Source organism: Neomonachus schauinslandi, chromosome 16, assembly GCF_002201575.2.
Source record: "Neomonachus schauinslandi chromosome 16, ASM220157v2, whole genome shotgun sequence".
Taxonomy (NCBI): Eukaryota; Metazoa; Chordata; class Mammalia; order Carnivora; family Phocidae; genus Neomonachus; species Neomonachus schauinslandi.
In genome coordinates this window covers 29,323,299-29,341,377 of record NC_058418.1, presented here as the reverse complement: position 1 = coordinate 29,341,377, position 18,079 = coordinate 29,323,299, and the positions used below count along the sequence as shown (strand labels likewise).

General features: G+C 44.5%; 1 protein-coding gene across 4 annotated transcripts in view; it reads right to left on the bottom strand.

The window, feature by feature from the left end:
* The window catches only part of RBL2 (RB transcriptional corepressor like 2), a 50,577-nt gene extending 47,351 nt beyond the window's left edge, over positions 1-3,226 (bottom strand). For all 4 annotated transcript variants that reach the window (XM_021705822.2, XM_044922282.1, XM_044922283.1 and 1 more), the window contains exons 1-2: positions 2,897-3,226; positions 255-385 (exon numbers count right to left, since the gene is read on the bottom strand). In XM_021705822.2, coding sequence (XP_021561497.1) covers positions 255-385; positions 2,897-3,136 — 371 coding nt within the window. In that variant the 5' untranslated portion in view covers positions 3,137-3,226. The remainder of the gene's footprint in view (positions 1-254; positions 386-2,896) is intronic.
* Between the last annotated feature and the right edge of the window lie 14,853 nt (positions 3,227-18,079).

Here is an 18,079-nt window from a genome sequence, read left to right as displayed (position 1 = left end):
AATGGTAAGTCATAACCTTTAATAGTAAAACCTTCATACAAATGCCTAATACATTAAAATTTCAATACTTTTCACTACAGAGTAAAATATAATAGATGCTTAGATGTGGTAAAGGAAAACCATGACCTAGTTTCTAAATTCAGCACTCTATAGGTACAAACGCCTGGGAAATGATGACAGAATTCTTACTATCAGTATGATTTTTGAGCTTTCATATTTGTCATATTCTACCTTTCAAACTCTGACATAGTTACCTCTGCTCTGAACATCGCAGGATTCTAGTTAAAGATACATAGTTTCCTTCAACTGTCCCTTTGCTTACAGTTGGCACAGATTTTCTGCAAGCCACATATAAGGCACATGCTAACCAATGAAGATCATTTCCCTGTAAAATAAAAGAAAATTGAGTTTTAGCTAATGAGCTATGTAAACATTTCAATATAATAAACTTTTTAGATTAAATGGAAGGCGCTATTTTTATGTTTGTGGGAAACTGTATTTTCAATGATGGCTCTATCCCATGTGCTCCTTATACTTTGACATTGACATTTTCACACTGAGAGATGGGAATCTGTGTTCTGTTCCCTCATTTTCAACTGTCTCAACTAATAGCATAGGCAAAAATGATGCTATGTAACTTGCAAGATCATAAAGGGCAATAAAGATTCTACCTGGCTCACTCTCTCAGCATACGTGCCCTGGGTGTCCCAGTGTGGGACAAATTGACAGTCACAGAGACTCAATTTTCTTATCCGAGGGCTGTGAGAATGAAAGGAGTTACAAGAATAAAGCACAGAAAATACAAGAAATGAAAAGATAAAATTCTATAACCAATACTCTGTATTAAATACCATATGAGGGGCATCTGGGTGGCTCAGTCAGTCAAGTGTCCTTTGGCTCAGGTCATGATCTCAGGGTCCTGGAATTGACCCCCACATCAAGCCCTGCATCAGGCTGCCTGCTCAGCGGGGAGTCTGCTTCTCCCTCTCCTCCCTGCTCCTTCTCTCTCTCTCGTTATCTCTGTTGCTATCTCTGTCTCTCTCAAATAAATAAAACCTTTTTAAAAATATATGAGTCTTATTTTCCATTGTACACTTCCATGAGACTGACATCCTATGTTATCTTACAGCATACTCGATTACAAGCTCCACAAAGGCAGAGATTTTTAAGTTTTGTTCGCTGCTCTGTCCCCACCAACTACAACAGTATCTGGCAAAGAAGAGGTGATAAAGAAATATTTGATAAATGAATATTCATTCATTCATTGGGTAAACTGAGCTAAGAATCTGAAATCCAAGTCTTTAAAAAACTGAGTCATCAAACATGTGTTTTCAAAAATAATTTACTAACCATCAATTGTTTGTCACTTGCTTATATAACACTGGACTTCAACAACTTAATCCCTGTGAGTTGAAATACCTCAGCTGTATGGTGATAATACTTGTTCTATTCAATTTAAAAGATTATCGTGAGGACAAAATAAGAGCTTATTTGGAAACACTTACGCCCATCACCAAAGAACCACTGGAACCACTGACCACAGAACCACTGAGAAATAAACAGGAATGTGGCCTATTCGGCCACATCACCTAAGCATAGGAAGGAGCTCTGTAAACTCTCAAGCACAAGCACTGCCCATGACTGCCTTATGTGCAAGAAACTATACATTACCTTATTAAACCTTCAGAACAACGCTGATGTAGGTACAAATATCTCAAATTTACGTATCACAAAATTGAGTTTTGGAGTGGTTAAGTAAATTGTCCAAAGTCACCTAGGTCTGTCAAGTTCTAAAGCCACCATATTACTAGCCTTTCCCCCCACTCTGTAGATATAACTACAAGGAGAAGGAACTGAAATAAGATTCTATTAATGCAAGAATAAATAGTAACCTTAGTGAGTTACATGCAGGCAAAAACACCCTATTATTATAATTAAACAATACCTTGGTTAGGCCTTCCCATTCTATTTGCCCCGCTCTTTCCACAGACCGTAAAACAACTTAAGAAAATCATATGGCCTCCCGTTTAATGCCACACACAAGCAAACAGCTGATAAACAATCCAGACTTCCGTGTCACTTCCCATTGGTCCACAAAGGGGAGGTGCCTACAGAGTTGAGCCTCACTGGCTAGAATGGCCATTTTTCTCATCTGCAAGCCCCGTCCGAAGAAAGGGACATAACATGCCTAAATCACAGAGGCTACAGAGTCCTGTGCAACGTCTGGGGTGACCAAAACGTCCTCAAGGTCGTCGCAGTCCGGACTTCCTAGGGACAAATGGGGGGCATTTCTCCAAGTGCAGATAGGCAGAAAGCCCGTTTCATTTGCCCTCAGGAAGATTCGCCTTAGTTTACACACAAACACAGCCCGAAACTTAACGACGCGCTTACTCTACGGATGCAGTGCCGGGACAAAGGCAATTTGGGTCAGCAGGAAAAGAACTGAAGGAGCAGCCTAGCAACCGAGGCGCTAAAATCGGGCTAATCTCCGTGGGAGCACAGCCAAGTCCCCTCCCCTTCTCTTTACCGTCTCAACAACTGCACCTGTTCACTCTGCCAACAAGGTGGTTGTATTTTTGCAACGTGACCCCGGCACGACCTCAGCCCCGCGCTGCCACTTTAGGGCAAGAGGTGTTCCCCACTCGGAAGCCGACAGGGAGCAGCTGCGAGGCGGGGTTCACTTGCAGGGCCGCGAAGGGCTTTCCGAAAGCCAGGTCTCCAGGACCAAGGGGCCCAGGGAGGATTCCCACCGCTCTGCAGGCTGGGGACCGGAGACCCGGGGCCTGCCCGAGGGTCCCTGCAGGGCGCCCGACCCGGGGAGGGGAGGGGCCCCACTCCCGCGGCGGGGCGCGACGACTAGGCCCGGAAAGCCCCTCCTCTCCTCCCCCGAGCGCACCTCCAGCGTGTAGCTCTCGCTCATGTTGCGGTAGCTGTCCCAGGCCTCGGCCCGCGCCGCCTCGTCCATGTTTAGGCGGCTGCACAGCTCGTCGAACCGCTGCTGGGTCTGAGGGGCCGGCGACCGCGCCGGCTGCGCGGCGTCCTCCGCCTCCCCGTCGTCTTCCTCCTCCTCATCCGAGGCTGCCGCCGCCGGAGGAGGAGGCGGGGGCGGCGGCGAGTGGTCGCCTCCGGACGACATAGCGCACCCCTGGGCGGCCGGTCCTCAGGTGAGCTGAGGGCCCGAGCCCGCAGCCATTCAAACCGCGGAGCGCCCGCCCGTCGGCCGTCCGCACGGCGACTGCGCCGCCACCAAGGAAGCTAGACCTCATATAGGCACCCGTAGTTCCGAGCATGGCCTGCTGGGAAATGTAGTCCGAGCCGGAGGCCCACGCGGGTCAAAAATCTTATTTTGAAAAAAATCAACCCACGTAGTGTTCCTTGGGCTAAAATAAAAGCGGCGTTGCTACGTTTTAAGTACGTCCCCGTGGTGGGACCATTCGGCAGCGCTGTATGGAAGAGAAAACACCCCAGAAACATTGACTTGTGATGGTTTCGTATCCAAGGTATCTCCAAAATTAATACTCATTATCTGAATGTCCTTATGTCTAAAATAAGAACAGTAGCAAGCAAGGGACTGTTTGCCTAAGTTTGAATTTCAGCATCGCTCCTCATTTCTCGTTCTATGTTTTAATTTTATGTGAGCCTTTCAAATAAACATTGGATTTTTTTTTTTTTTAAAGCAGTAATTGTTGGGGCGCCTGGGTAGCTCAGTCGTTAAGCATCTGCCTTCCCCTGGGGTCATGATCCCGGGGTCCTGGGATCGAGCCCCGCATCGGGCTCCCTGCTCCGCGGGGAGCCTGCTTCTCCCTCTCCCACTCCCCCTGCTTGTGTTCCTGCTCTCACTATCTCTCTCTCTGTCAAATAAATAAATAAAATCTTAAAAAAAAAAAAAGCAGTAATTGTTTTATTTCCCAAAGGGCAAATTTACCTTCACTCAAAGTGATAGGTTTGTGCTATCCTCAGTTGGCTTAACTTTATTCCTTTATTTTTATTTTGCTTTCTCTTTCAGACTTGAATCACTTTAATAACAATCCTCTTTGATTTATAAGTGGGTAGAGTAGAAAACATTTTTGTGTTTGAGGAACCAGTAATGTATTGCTGATTGCCATGGGGTCACTTCCTTCTCTCTACAGTGACCCTTTGAACCCAGCCACCATACTGTGAGGAAACCCGGGTTACTTGGAGCAGCGTATTATCAATGGTAGACAAAGCTGGGCATTAGTTAAAGGGGTGAAAACAGATTTTATTCAGATACTACTGACCATAAGTGAAGGAGCTGAGCTCCATTCCAATCTGTGCAGAGGTGATGGGATGACTTAAAGGGAGAATGAAGGACTAGGGATGGGAGAGAGTGGCGCTCAACCAAAAAATTACAAAGGGGTGGCGAGTCTCAATGTGATCAAGCCAGCTGTAGCTACTAGCAGGCAATTTATTGAAGTTAGGATTCTATCTTCCCACAGAGACTAGGAGACAGGGGCCCTATATGGCTTCAGATCATTGAGAAAGACACTTCAAATTGCAGAAGATACATACACATCTCAAAGGGACAGAGGGAGTCACCATTGGAAGCCGTTTTGGGTAAATGTATAAGAAAGGGGGTCTGGGATCTATCATCAGGTGTTGGCTAGAACAAAAGGTAAATTCTGACAGCCTTGAGTTTTCTCAGACAGGCATTTTAATGCAGGGCTGCAGTCATCCTAGGGCACAGCCTTGTGCTGCTAGAAGCTGTGCTATGGTTTGGTCATCTCTTACTACAGAGGTTTGGAGGAGAGTTCTGCAGTTCTGACCATTTGCATAGGATCTGAGGCCCCTGACCCTCAGCCCCAGCCATACTGAATGAGCCAGTTTGGAAGCAGATCCTCCAGCCTTCCATCAAGCTGTTCCAGCTAATGCTGTACAGAGCAGAGATGAACCTTGCCACTGATCCCCACCCAACTGCAGATTTGTGGGCAAAAGAAATTATTATTCTTTCAAGTCACAAAGTTTTAGGATGACTTGTTATGCAGCAGTAAATAATCAAACACGGGCGCCTGGGTGGCTTAGTCCGTTATGCATCTGACTCTTGATTTCGGCTCAGGTCTTGATCTCAGGGTCATAAGTTTGAGCCCTGAGTTGGGCTCCACACTGTGCATGGAGCCTACATAAAAAAAGAAAAAGAAGAAATAATCAAACACCTATGGATAAGACATGCTATCTATCAACTGTTTTTATAGGAGCCTCAATTTTGCATGTGTAAAATCCTTACCCTGTTGTGATATGCTAGCCCAATAGAATGTCAAAGCCCATAAATGGCAGTCATCTAGAAAATAACTATATTTTTACATTGTATATATGACCTTAAAATACATGGCTTAACTATGAATCTTTGCATAAGCTTTTTTTTTTTTTTTTTAAAGATTTTATTTATTTATTTGAGAGGGAGAGAATGAGAGACAGAGCACGAGAGGGAAGAGGGCAGAGGGAGAAGCAGACGCCCTGCCGAGCAGGGAGCCCGATGCGGGGCTCGATCCCGGGACTCCAGGATCATGACCTGAGCCGAAGGCAGTCGCTTAACCAACTGAGCCACCCAGGCGCCCCGCAAAAACTTTTATAAGACAAAAAAAACCAACAACAAAACACAGTGGTCTTGAAACTTTTTGGTCATGTCCCCCTAAAAGAGCTACCTTCTAGCATATTTTAAAGTTGACATCTAAAACTTTTCATTAAAGGGGCGCCTGGGTGGCTCAGTTGGTTGAGCGACTGCCTTCGGCTCAGGTCATGATCCTGGAGTCCCGGGATCGAGCCCCGCATCAGGCTCCCTGCTCGGCGAGGAGCCTGCTTCTCCCTCTGACCCTCCCCCACTCATGTACTCTCTCTCTCTCTCTCATTCACGCTCTCTCAAAATAAATAAATAAATCTAAAAAAAAAAAAACTTTTCATTAAAAGTTTGATCAGGTGTAATATCCAACATGCAACTATAAGCCTTTTAAAACAAAACTGTTACTAACCTATAGCCAATGGACTCATAACAATTTGATACTCATTATCATCCATTTTAAAAATCCATGAACAAAACTTTGCTTTAACAGAAATTTTATATCCTACCTTTCTCTCCTTTACCTCATATTCCCGTTCTACTCCAACAAAATTTTATCCTGATAAGTTTTGTGCTCAGAGTTCTTTATGGATTCCTTTCTTACTTTCTTCCAGCAAAGACGAATATACAAGTGAATTTTTTCAAGTATCCTTCTGTTTATTCTTTTATGTCAGATTCGTCAAGGTATAATTTGCATGTGGTAAAATTTACTCTTGTAAGTGTACAGTTCTATGAATCTTGACAAATACATACAGTTATATTCACCACAATCACACTATAGAACATTTCTATCACCTGAAAAATTTCCTAGTGCCCCTTGGTAGTAAGCGCCTCATTATATACCCTCTGGCAACCATGGACCAATTTTCTGTCCCCATTGTTTTTCCTCTTTTCCAAAATGTCACATAAATGTCATCATACAATATGTAGCCTTTGATTCTGGCTTCTTTCAACTTAGCATAATGCCTTTCAGATTCATCCATGTGCCCGTAGTTTGTTCCTTTTTATTGATAAGTAATATTCTATCGTATGAATGTCCCAACATTTATTTATCCATTCAACATTTGAAGACATCTTGGTTGTTTCCAATTTGGGGCAATTGTGAGAAAAGCTACCATCACATTTATGTAAATGCTTTTGCATAACATAAGTTTTTCATTACTCTTGGGTCAACACCTAGGAGTGTGCTGTGGACTGAATGTTTGTGTCCTCCCCAAATTCATATGTTGAAGTCCTAATCCCCAGTGTGATTGTATCTGCAGATAGGGCTTTTAGTAGGTACTTAAGGTTAAATGAGGTCATAAATGTGTGGCCGCATAAGAAAGTCACATGTGCAGACTGAGGAAAGGCCACATGGGCACAGAGGGAGAAGTCTAGCAGATGAAGACAGAGCGGTATTACTGGGCTATATGGTAAATGTTAAACTTTATAAGAAACTGTCAATTTTTTTTCTAAAGTAGCTCTATCATTTCACATTCCCACCCACAATGAAATTGACATTTGAGGACTAAATGGTACAAACTTCCAGTTATAAAATAAATAAGCCATAGGGATGTAATGTACCACATAGGGAATAGAGTCAATAATATTCTAATAACTTTGTACAGTGGCAGATGGTAACTAGACTTATCATGAGGATTATTTCATAATGTATAAAAATATCGAATCACGGCAATATACACCTGAAACTGATAGAATGTCATTATTCTTAAATTTAAAAAACAATTTTAAATTTATTTCCTATGATCATGAAGCTATAAGTGTTGTATTCCTTTCAGATGAGTGATCAGATGGCTTTTATGGCTACTGTGGCTTCAACTTGTTTTGTTGAAACAAAGTTCCAATTTGTTTATGCGGCTTCCACAATTATTCAAAGAAAGAGGTGTTGGTACCAGCAAAAACCAATTGAGGGCGCTATCGACTCAGGCAAAGCTGAGACCAATGTATATTTCACGTGGTATGTGAGGAGTCTCTTCTTGAGACCTGAGTTGACTAGCATTTTATCTGTGATTAATTCTAGTCAGGCATCTGTACCTATGGACTGATACTATAAGCCCCTCAAACCAGCTTTCCCTATTGTGAATGAGAATCTGCCTGCTAAAAATTCAATCCACAGTATAAACTACAAAAACTAGCTAGATTGAGGGGCACCTGGGTGGCTCAGTCAATTAAGGAGCCAACTCGATTTCAGCTCACGTCATGATCTCCGGGTCCTGGGATCGAGGCCCATATCAGGCTCTGTGCTCAGCGGGGAGCCTGCTTGAGGATTCTCTCTCTCCCTCTCCCTTTGCCTCTCCCCCAGCTTGTGCTCTCTCTCCTTCTCTCTCTCTCAAATAAAGAAATAAATCTTAAAAAAACAAACAAAAAAACTAGCTAGATTTAATACACAGGGAAGCGTTCGCAATATGGAATGAATACATGTCCTTTTAGTCGTCTCTAAACAATTATAGGGGCACTGGGTGGCTCAGATGGCTGGGCATCTACCTTCAGCTCGGGTCCTGATCTCCAGGTCCTGGGATCGAGCCCCACGTCGGGCTCCCAGCTCAGTGGGGAGCCTGCTTCTCCCACTCCCTCTGCCTCTCCCCTTGCTCGTTCTCTCTCTGTTTCTCTCTCAAATGAACAAAGAAAATATTAAAAAAATAATTATAAACAATTGCCATTATAAACCATCATTGCCTTATGATAATGCCCTTGAGGTCTGCTGGAGTAGGTATTGGGCAGCATACCTTCAACTGCTTTGTACAGTTGAGTTTTAAGACACTGTCTAATTTGTGAATACCATTTTTTCTCCCATTCAGACTATCAGATGTTTCTTCTCACTGAGGTCACCATATGACCTGCCGATAACACGTTTTCTCCTTTCTTTTATTGGGGGGAGGAGGGCTTGCAAACAAAGTAACAGAGGTGCCTGGGAGTGTGTGTCAAGTTAATGACTGACAGGGCATGAGTGAGGGCCTTGCTTTGAGTGGAGGGCATGGACATTAATGACTGAATTTAAGAAATCAATCTTGACCACAGAAGACCCCCAAAAGCCGAAGCAACCTTGAGAAAGAAGAACAAAGTTGGAGGCATCACATTTCCTAATTTCAAACTATACTACAAAGCTATCATAATCAAAACAGTATGGTATTGGCATAAAAACAGACACATGGATCACTGGAACAAAATAAAAAGCTCGGAAATAAACCCACACATATACAAAAATCAACTCAAAGTGTATTAAAGCCTTGGACGTAGGACTTGAAAACGTAAAACTCCTAGAAGAAAACAAAGGCAATAAGCACCTCAAAATTGGTCTTGGCCATGATTTTCTGGATTTGATGCTACAAGCAAAGAAAACAAAAGCAAAAATAAGTAAGTGGGACGATGACAAACCAAAAGCCTTCTGTATAGCAAAAAAAAAAAAAAAAAAAAAAAATCAACAAAATAAAAGGGAAACTACAGAATGGGAGAAAATATTTGTAAGTCATATATCTGATAGCGGATTAGTATCCAAAGTATATAAAGAACTCATACAATTCAATAGAAACAAACAATTCCAGTAAAAAATGGAGGATCTGAATAGAATTTTTCCAAAGAGGACATACAAATGGCCAACAGATATATTAAAAGGTGCTTGACATCATTAATTATCAGGGAAGTGCAAATCAAAATCATAAGACATCACTTCATGCCTGTTAGAATCGCTATTCTTAAAAAGATATGAAATTGGGCTCCTGGGTGGCTCAGTCGGTTAAGCGACTGCCTTTGGCTCAGGTCATGATCCTGGAGTCCCGGGATCGAGTCCCGCATCGGGCTCCCTGCTCGGCGGGGAGTCTGCTTCTCCCTCTGACCCTCCCCCCTCTCATGCTCTCTATCTCATTCTCTCTCAAATAAATAAAATCTTTAAAAAAAAAAAGATAAGAAATTACAAGTGTGAGGATGTGGAGAGAAGGAAATCCTTGCACACTTTGGTGGGAATGTAAAATTGTACAGCTGCTTTGGTAAACAGTATGGAAGTTCCTTAAAAAAATTGAAACTAGAATTACCAAGGGCTCCTGGTGGCTCAGTCAGTTAGGCACCTGGCTCTTGATCTCAGCTCAGGTCTTGATCTCGGGGTCGTGAGTTCAAGCCCTGCATTGGGCTCCATGCTGGGTGTGGAGTCTACATTAAAAAAAAAAAAAATAGAATTACCAAATGATTCAACAATCCCACTTCTGGGTATTTATCCAAAGGAATTGAAATCAGGATCTTGAAGAGATACCCCCATGTTCATTGCAGCACTTATCACAATAGTCAAGACATGGAAACAACCTAAGTGTTCATCGATGGATGAATGTGTAAAGATAATGTATATGTACATACAAAATGGAATATTACTCAGCTACAAAAAGGAGGAAATCTTGCCATTTGCAACAACATGGGTGGACCCTAAGGTCATTATGCTAAGTAAAATAAGTCAGACAGGGAAAGACAAATACTGTATGATCTCATTTATATGTGAAATCTAAAAACAAACAAACTCATAAATACAAAGAATAATTGGTGGTTGCCAGAAGCAGGGCGTAGGGAGTGGGCAAAATGGGTGAAGGTGGTCAAAAGGTACAAACTTCCAGTTATCAAATAAATGAGTCCTGGGGATACAATGTACAGTATGGTGACTATAGTTAATGATACTGCATTGCATGTTTGAAAGTTGCCAAGAGAGAAAATCTTAAAAGTTCACATCACAAGAAAAGAATGTGTAACTATGTGTGGTCATGGGTGTTAACTACTTATTGTAGTAATCATTTTACAATATACACATATAACAAATCATTATGCTATACACCTAAAATAATACAGTGTTATATGTCAATTATATCTCAATTTTAAAAAAAGAATTAGGGGCTCCTGGGTGGCTCAGTTGGTTAAGTCTCCAACTCTTGATTTTGGCTCATGTCATGATCTCAGGGTTGTGGCACTGAGCCCCACATTGGGCTCCATGCTCAACAGGGAGTCTGCTTGGGATTCTCTCTCTCCCTCTCCTCCCTCACCCCCTCTAAAATGAATAAATAAATCTTATAGATGTTAACTAAACTTATGGTGTTAATCATTTCATAATATATACATATATCAAATCATAGCTAGCAGAAGGAAAGGATTGGTTTCAGGGGGGAAAAAAAGCTTACAGAGAGAGAGAGAGAGAGAGAGAGCATGCATGAGAGGGGGTGGGTGGGCAAAAGGAGAGGGAGAGAGAATCTTGAGCAGACTCCCTGCCCAGCGCAGAGCCCAACCCAGGGCTCAATCCCACAGCCCTGAGATCAGGACCTGAGCTACAATCAAGATTCAGACGCTTCACTGACTGAGCCACCCAGGCACCCCTAAATAAAAAATAATAATAATAATAATTAAAAGGCAATCAGTCTTCATTGCTCAGAGGTTTACTTGGGGTCTCATTATTCATTCACTGATTCGTTCATTTATTCATTCATTCACTTAGCCAGAGAGCGTACCATCAATCCTTTCAAACACTCAACAAATGTTTAGCAACTACCTACTCTAGGTCAAGTACTTTGCCAACAACTGAGCATATAGTAGTGAATGAGACAAGTGTGGTCTCTGTCCTCACAGAGCTTGTGATCTCATGAGGAAAATAGACCCAGAACAGTTGTCAAGTATAAATATGTTATAAAAAAAGAAGTTCAGGGGGGCGCCTGGGTGGCTCAGTCAGTTAAGCATCTGCCTTCGGCTCAGGTCATGATCTCAGGGGTCCTGGGATCAAGCCCCACGTCAGGCTCCCTGCTCAGCGGGCAGTCTGCTTCTCCCTCTCCCTCTGTCCCTCCCCCTGCTTGTGCTCTCCCTCTCTCCCTCTCTCTCTCTCAAATAAATAAATAAAATCTTTAAGAAAAAAAGAAATTCAGGGAGCTGTGGGCGTGCATCACAGAAGCCCTTAACCGTGTGTGTGTGTGTGTTGTGTGCACATGCACTCGCAGGGATGGGAGTGGGGGTGACTGAGTGGTTGGAGGTGGACAAAGACTTTCCTTTCTTCCCTTTCATTTCCCTGAAGAGAAATCTAAGAAAAAGTGTAACTATGCATAGTTATAGATGTTAATAGATTATGGTGTTAATCATTTCATAATATATACATACATCAAATCATAGCTAAAGGGAGGGTTGGTTTCGGGTGGAGAAAAAAGCTTATACAAAGACCTTGAATCAGGAAAAGGCATGGGTGGTTCAGGGAATTGCGGGAATGTGAATGTGGTTTAAGTGTGAAAATCGAGAAGAGGCATGAGGTGTGGATAGAGATGAAGCCAAAGACCTGGGAAAGATTTGGGACTCGATTCCTAAAGGTAAAGCCACGTAAGGCTTTAGGGTAAGGAGGGCAGTGACACACCTCTATCCCGAAAACCTAGAACAGTGTTGAACCCTTAATAGGTGTTCAGCAAATATTAATGAACTAAACACCTAGCTTGATTTCCAGCGCAGTGTTCCCAAGATAAAATTGATTGTGCTGATTAGATTGATTCGCTCTGTCATCATTAAGAATGGGGCACCTGGGTGGTTCAGTCCGTTAAGCATCTGCCTTCGGCTCAGGTCGTGATCTCAGGGTCCTGGGATCGAGTCCCGCGTCGGGCTTCCTGTTCAGCGGGGAGTCCGCTTCTCCCTCTGCCTCTCCCCCTGCTTGTGCTCTCTTTCTCTCAAATAAATAAAATATTAAAAAAAAAAAAAAAAAGAATGTAAAGCCCTTGGGGCACCTGGGTGGCTCGGTTGGTTGAATGGCCAACTCTTGGTTTTTGCTCAGGTCATGATCTCAGGGTCATGAGACCAAGTCATGTATCAGGCTCTGCGCTCAGCATGGAGTCTGCTTGTCCCTCTCCCTCCGCTTCCCCCACTGCTCATGCACTCTCTCTCCAAAATAAATTAATTTAAGAAAGAAAGAAAGAAAAAAAAGAATGTAAATGCTTCCAGTTATCTCACTCTCTCAGTGACTTCAGCCAGGAAGAAAGCTCCCTCTCCTTTATGATCACCTGTCCTTTCACTGTCCCCTCTGGAACCCTCAGCTTTTCCTTATATCCCACAGGCTTCAAGGCCAGGAGGAGGGGCTGTGTCCTATCTGCCGTCCACTGTGCCCACCAGACCCTCACTCCTCACGTCATTGAAGCTCATGCCCTAAGCCCATCATTTCTATTTTTCCACATTTTGGCATTCTTCCTGTGGATCAGGCCAAAAAACTTTGGAGTCATCCTTGATTCCTCTTTCTCTCACCTCCTACATTCAATTCACCCACAATTTCTGTCAACTCAGTCTTCAGTTATTCAAAACCTAACCAACCCTCATTTCTCCCATTGCCAATCCTCCTGCCCAAGCTTCCATCATGTCTTACCAGCATTATTGTAATTTCCTCCCAACTGGTCTCCCTGCCTCTGTCCTTCCTCCTACAGCAATTTCTTCTCAATGTAGAAGCTGTGGTGGTAACTTTATGTGTCAACCTGGCTGGGCCAAAGTGCCTAGATATTTGGTCAAACATTATTCAATGATTCTGTGGGGGTGTTTAAGGATGAGATTTACATTTAAGTCAGTGTACTTTGAGGAAAGCAAATTGCTCTTCATAATGTGGGTGGGCCTCATCCAATCAGTTGAAGGCCTGAATAGAACAGAAAGACTGACCTCCCCCACGCAAAAGGGAATTCCACTAGAGACAGCCTTTGAACTTTAACCCATTGAAGAACCCATTGGCTCTCCCCTAGGTCCTCAGCCTGCTGGCGCACCTGCAAACTTTGGACTTTCCAGTCTGCATGATCATGTGAACCAATTCCTTAAAATTGATCAGTCTCTCTCTCTCTCCTCTCCCCCTCCCCCGTCTCTCTGTCTCTCTCTTTTTTTATTGGTTCTGTTTCTCTGGAGAACCCTGACTAACAGAGCAACTAAGATAACTTTTTCAAAAAGTGAGTCATATCCTGTCTCTCCTCTGCTCAAAATACTTCAGTGCTTCCCATCTGATTCAGAGTAAAAGCCAAGGTTGAGAAAAGGCCTCGTAAGATCCTTCAGGATCTGCCTCCTCCACCTACCTCCTCAAGCACACCTCCTGTTACTCTTCCCTGTCTACTTTCCGCCGCTGTAGCCTACAAAATAAAGATACAAAAATGTGTTGTGTCCGGCAGAGATGGTGTTTGTAAAGCCATGAGGTTGGGGTGTGACCACTGAGAGTGTGAGTGGCGAAGAGAAGAGGATGAAGGACAGCCTCCAGTGTTCAGAGGTCTGAGAGAAGAGGAGGAAGAGAGGAGGCAGAAAGGGAGCAATGAAGGAGGAAAAGGAAGGCAGTGTGGTGTCCCTGAAGCTAAGTGAAGAAAGAGTCTCAAGGGAAAGGGAGTGAGCACCCATGTGTAGCAATATTGATGATACAAGAAGATGTGCAAATGGACGCTGGATTGGTAACGATGTGGTCATGTGCACCAAGAGCAGTTATGGTGAATGGTGACCGATAACCAGATCAAGGAGGGCTTGGGAGGAGAGAAATCAGAATGTAGAGAATTCTTGAGTTTTGCTGCAAAACGGAGAAGAAAAATAGTACAGGAGCCAGGGAGGGGTGTGAGGTCCGAAGAGTTTTGTTTTGTTCATTCATTTGCTGTTGCATTAAGATAAAAGAAACAGGGGGCGCCTGGGTGGCTGGGTCTGTCAAGCTTCCGACTCTTGGTTTTCAACTCAGGTCATGGTCTCAGGGTCATGAGATCGAGCCAAGCAATGGGCTCTGCGCTCAGCGGGGTGTCTGCTTGAGACTCTCTCTCTCTCTCTGCCCCTTGCCCACCTGCATGCACTGTCGCTCTCTCTCTCTCCAATAAATAAATAAGTAAATAACTTAAGTCTTAAAAAAAAAGGAGAAAGAAACAAGAGCATGTTTGGTGTTGGTAGAAATGATCCTGAACTAGGACTCCCGGGTCCTTCCTGCTTCCTGTCCTCTTTGAGTAGAGGAAGTGACTTCTCTCCAGGAAAAACCCACTGCTTGTGCCCTGGACACCCCCCCCCAACCTCATCAGGAACCCCCTGCCGTTGATGATGACCCCTCACTCAACACGCTCCCTAGTGCGTTCCAGACTCTCCATAGGAACCCACCCTAGCCAGCCTCCAGAGACTTCAGTCTCCCATCCCTGCCTTCCCTGACTTCTCCCTGCCCCTGCAACTTTCTCACCGCCCACTCTGGGACTTCCATTTCTAAGTCCCTCGCGTCTGTCCTCAGCAGCCTCCGACAGTCACCACCGTCTCCCAAAGAAGCTCTTCCGCGCTTTCCCACTGGCCTCTGGGAAACCCACCCTCCCGGCTTCCCTCCTACCTGTCTGATTTCTCTTCTGCGGTCCCCTTTGTGCCTCTCAGGCCTCCGTCCGCGGACCTCTCCTCTTGGTACTCTGCCTTCTCTTCCCAGGCAAGCTCACCCATTCCCTCGGCTTTGATCTCCAGCCGGCGGCCACTGCCAAGTGCATCTCCGGGCTGCACCTGTCTTCTGAGTGCCAGAGTGCTGGCTCCGCACCTCTACCTGCAGGGCTGGCGGACGCTACAAAGTAAACACATCCAGAATACACTCAGGATCTTCCTCCCCAAACCTGCTTTGCCCCCAGCCTCATTACATCTCCCTTCTGGAAACTCCACCGCTCACCCACTTGCTCTCCTTGAGTCCTTCATCCATTGTCACCAAGCCCTGTCGAGTTCACTGTCCAGGTAAGCAAAATCTATATATTGGGTTCTGTTTTCTTAACAATGACAGGAGACGTGCTATTTTAGATAGGATGGTCAGAGAAGGCCAGTGACGTTGGCACTGAGATCTGGCTGAGGTTAGTGAGCAAGTGATGCAGAGATCCTGAGGGAGAGCTTTGCAGGACAAGAACTAGTGAATACAAAGGGCTTGAGGTGGGAGGGTGCCTCGTGTGTTGGGGCGACAGCCAGGATGTTAGTGCGCCTGGAGCAGAATGACAAGGGCAAGAGTGGTAGGAATCGATGTCAGAGGGGGATGTGGGGGTTGGTCTCGTGCATGCTCACAGGCCAAGGTGAAGACCCTGGCTGTCACTCTGATTACAGTGGAATATGCCAGAGGAGGGTTTTGAACAGAGAGCTGACATGGTCTGGCTTATGATTTTATTTTATCTTAAAGATTTTATTTATTCATTTGAGAGAGAGAGAGAGAGAGCACAAGCAGGGGGAGAGGCAGAGGGAGAAGCAGGCCTCCCGCCGAGCAGGGAGCCCGATGCGGGGCTCGATCCCAGGACCCTGGGATCATGACCTGAGCCGAAGGCAGACGCTTAACGACTGAGCCACCCAGGCTCCCCTCCCCTTGCTTTTCTTTACAGTTTCATGGCTTATATATGTATCTCTAAACAGGATGGTGCTGTGTTTTGAGAAACTGGGAGGCAAGCACAAGCATAGCGGTGTCAGGGAAGGGCAGTCCTGCCTCTCCTTCTTGGAGGCAGGCTCCCAGGAGCACGGAAGCTGAACAGGGCCTCAGGGACTTGGTCTTGGCTTTACCATTTGGAGGCTTTCTAAGGGCTCCTGCTGGGAAGTCAGTGGGCAAGGTCATTGAGTGAGTCCCGAGAAACAGAGCATTCACTACAGCTGGAGGATCTGGTAGGGCAGGTATGAGTCAGAGCCGGATGTCCGGGAATAGTCAGAGGAAGTGGGCTGCTCTGTACGGTCAGTTGTAAGCTTGTCCAAGGCTCTTCCGGCTCCCAGGAATAGGGCCAGGCCAAACACTTTGGGGGTGAAATGGGTGTCCTCTGCTGACTAGGTCAGCAGGGCCTAGCCTGGGACTCAGCATCCATAGGGAGAGCAGGAACTCAGCAGCCTGTGGTGAAGATGAGCCAAGTGCAGAGAAGAATCTGGGTAACTTACCGGTGCATCCTGTCCCAGAATTAAAAAGGGAGTGCCCCCAAAGAGCAGGGATCTTTGTGATGACGTGGCAGTTTCTTGAGTCCCATTGCTCTAGTCTAGTCTGTCCCACCTACATGCGATCCCCATATCTGGAAGTGTTACGCTTGTATTCTGAAATTGCTTGATGATTGTTCTGGTGTGGGTTTATTTTTATTCATCATGCTGGACATTCAGAAGTAACTCATGCCCTCTGATCTTGGGAAATCTTCTGGAATTATTAGGTTCACAGATATTCTTTCTTTTGTTCTCTCTATTGTCCCTATGGAATATTGGACCTTCTAAATTGCTCTTAGAATTATTTCTTTTTTAACCTTCCATCTCTTTGCTTATTTCCTGAAACATTTTCTCAACTTAATATTCCTATTTAACATTTCTGTTGAATTTTCATCTCTGCTATCATGTTTTTACTGACTTTTTGTTCTCTGAATTCTATATAAATATAATCTATTACTATAATATTATACATATGCTAATGTACATTTGTTTCCTCTTCTTTTTTCTCTCATGGATACAATTCTCATCTCTTTGAAAACTTTTGGAAAGATTTCCTCTCTGCAGTTTCTGTTCCTTGCTCTTTGTTGTTTGTTTAGATTTCTATCTTCTGTGTTAGAAGTTTTCCTCTGATTCTGGTAGATCTTGGCAATCCGATCACAATTAAAAATTGGGGGATAGGGGCGCCTGGGTGGCTCAGTTGGTTGGGCGACTGCCTTCGGCTCAGGTCATGATCCTGGAGTCCCGGGATCGAGTCCCGCATCGGGCTCCCTGCTCGGCGGGGAGTCTGCTTCTCCCTCTGACCCTCATGATCTCTCTATCTCATTCTCTCTCTCAAATAAATAAATAAAATCTTTAAAAAAAAATATTTAAAAAAATTGGGGGATAAAAAGGTGATGGGTGAAAATGGGCATGAGGTTTCTTTTTAGGGTGATATAAATGTTCTAAAATTGGATTGTGGTGCGGGGCTGCCTGGGTGGCTCAGTCGGTTAAGCATCTGACTCTTGATTTCAGCCCAGGTCATGATCTCAGGGTTGTGAGATCGAGCCCCACGTTGGGCTCCACGCTGGGTACGGAGCCTGCTTAAGATGCTCTCTCTCCCTCTGCCTCTCCCCAACTCCCCCAGTAATAATAATAAAACATAAAATAAAATAAAATTGGATTGTGGTGATGATTGTACAACTCTGAAAATATACTAGAGTCTGTTGTATATGTTTCATGGGTGGATTTGTAGTATATAAATTATATCGCAATGAAGTGTTTTTTTAAAGATTTTATTTATTTATTTATTAGAGAGCGAGCGAGAGAGAAACAGCATGAGAGGGGAGAGGGTCGGAGGGAGAAGCAGGCTGCTGAGCCGGGAGCCCGATGCGGGACTCGATCCCGGGACTCCAGGATCATGACCTGAGCCGAAGGCAGTCGCTTAACCGACTGAGCCACCCAGGCGCCCTATTCTTTTGTTTTTGTTTTTTTTAATTTATTTTTTATTTATTTATTTTTTAAGATTTATTTATTTATTTATTTGAGAGAGAGAGAGAGAATGAGAGACAGAGAGCATGAGAGGGAGGAGGGTCAGAGGGAGAAGCAGACCCCCCGCCGAGCAGGGAGCCCGATGCGGGACTCGATCCCGGGACTCCA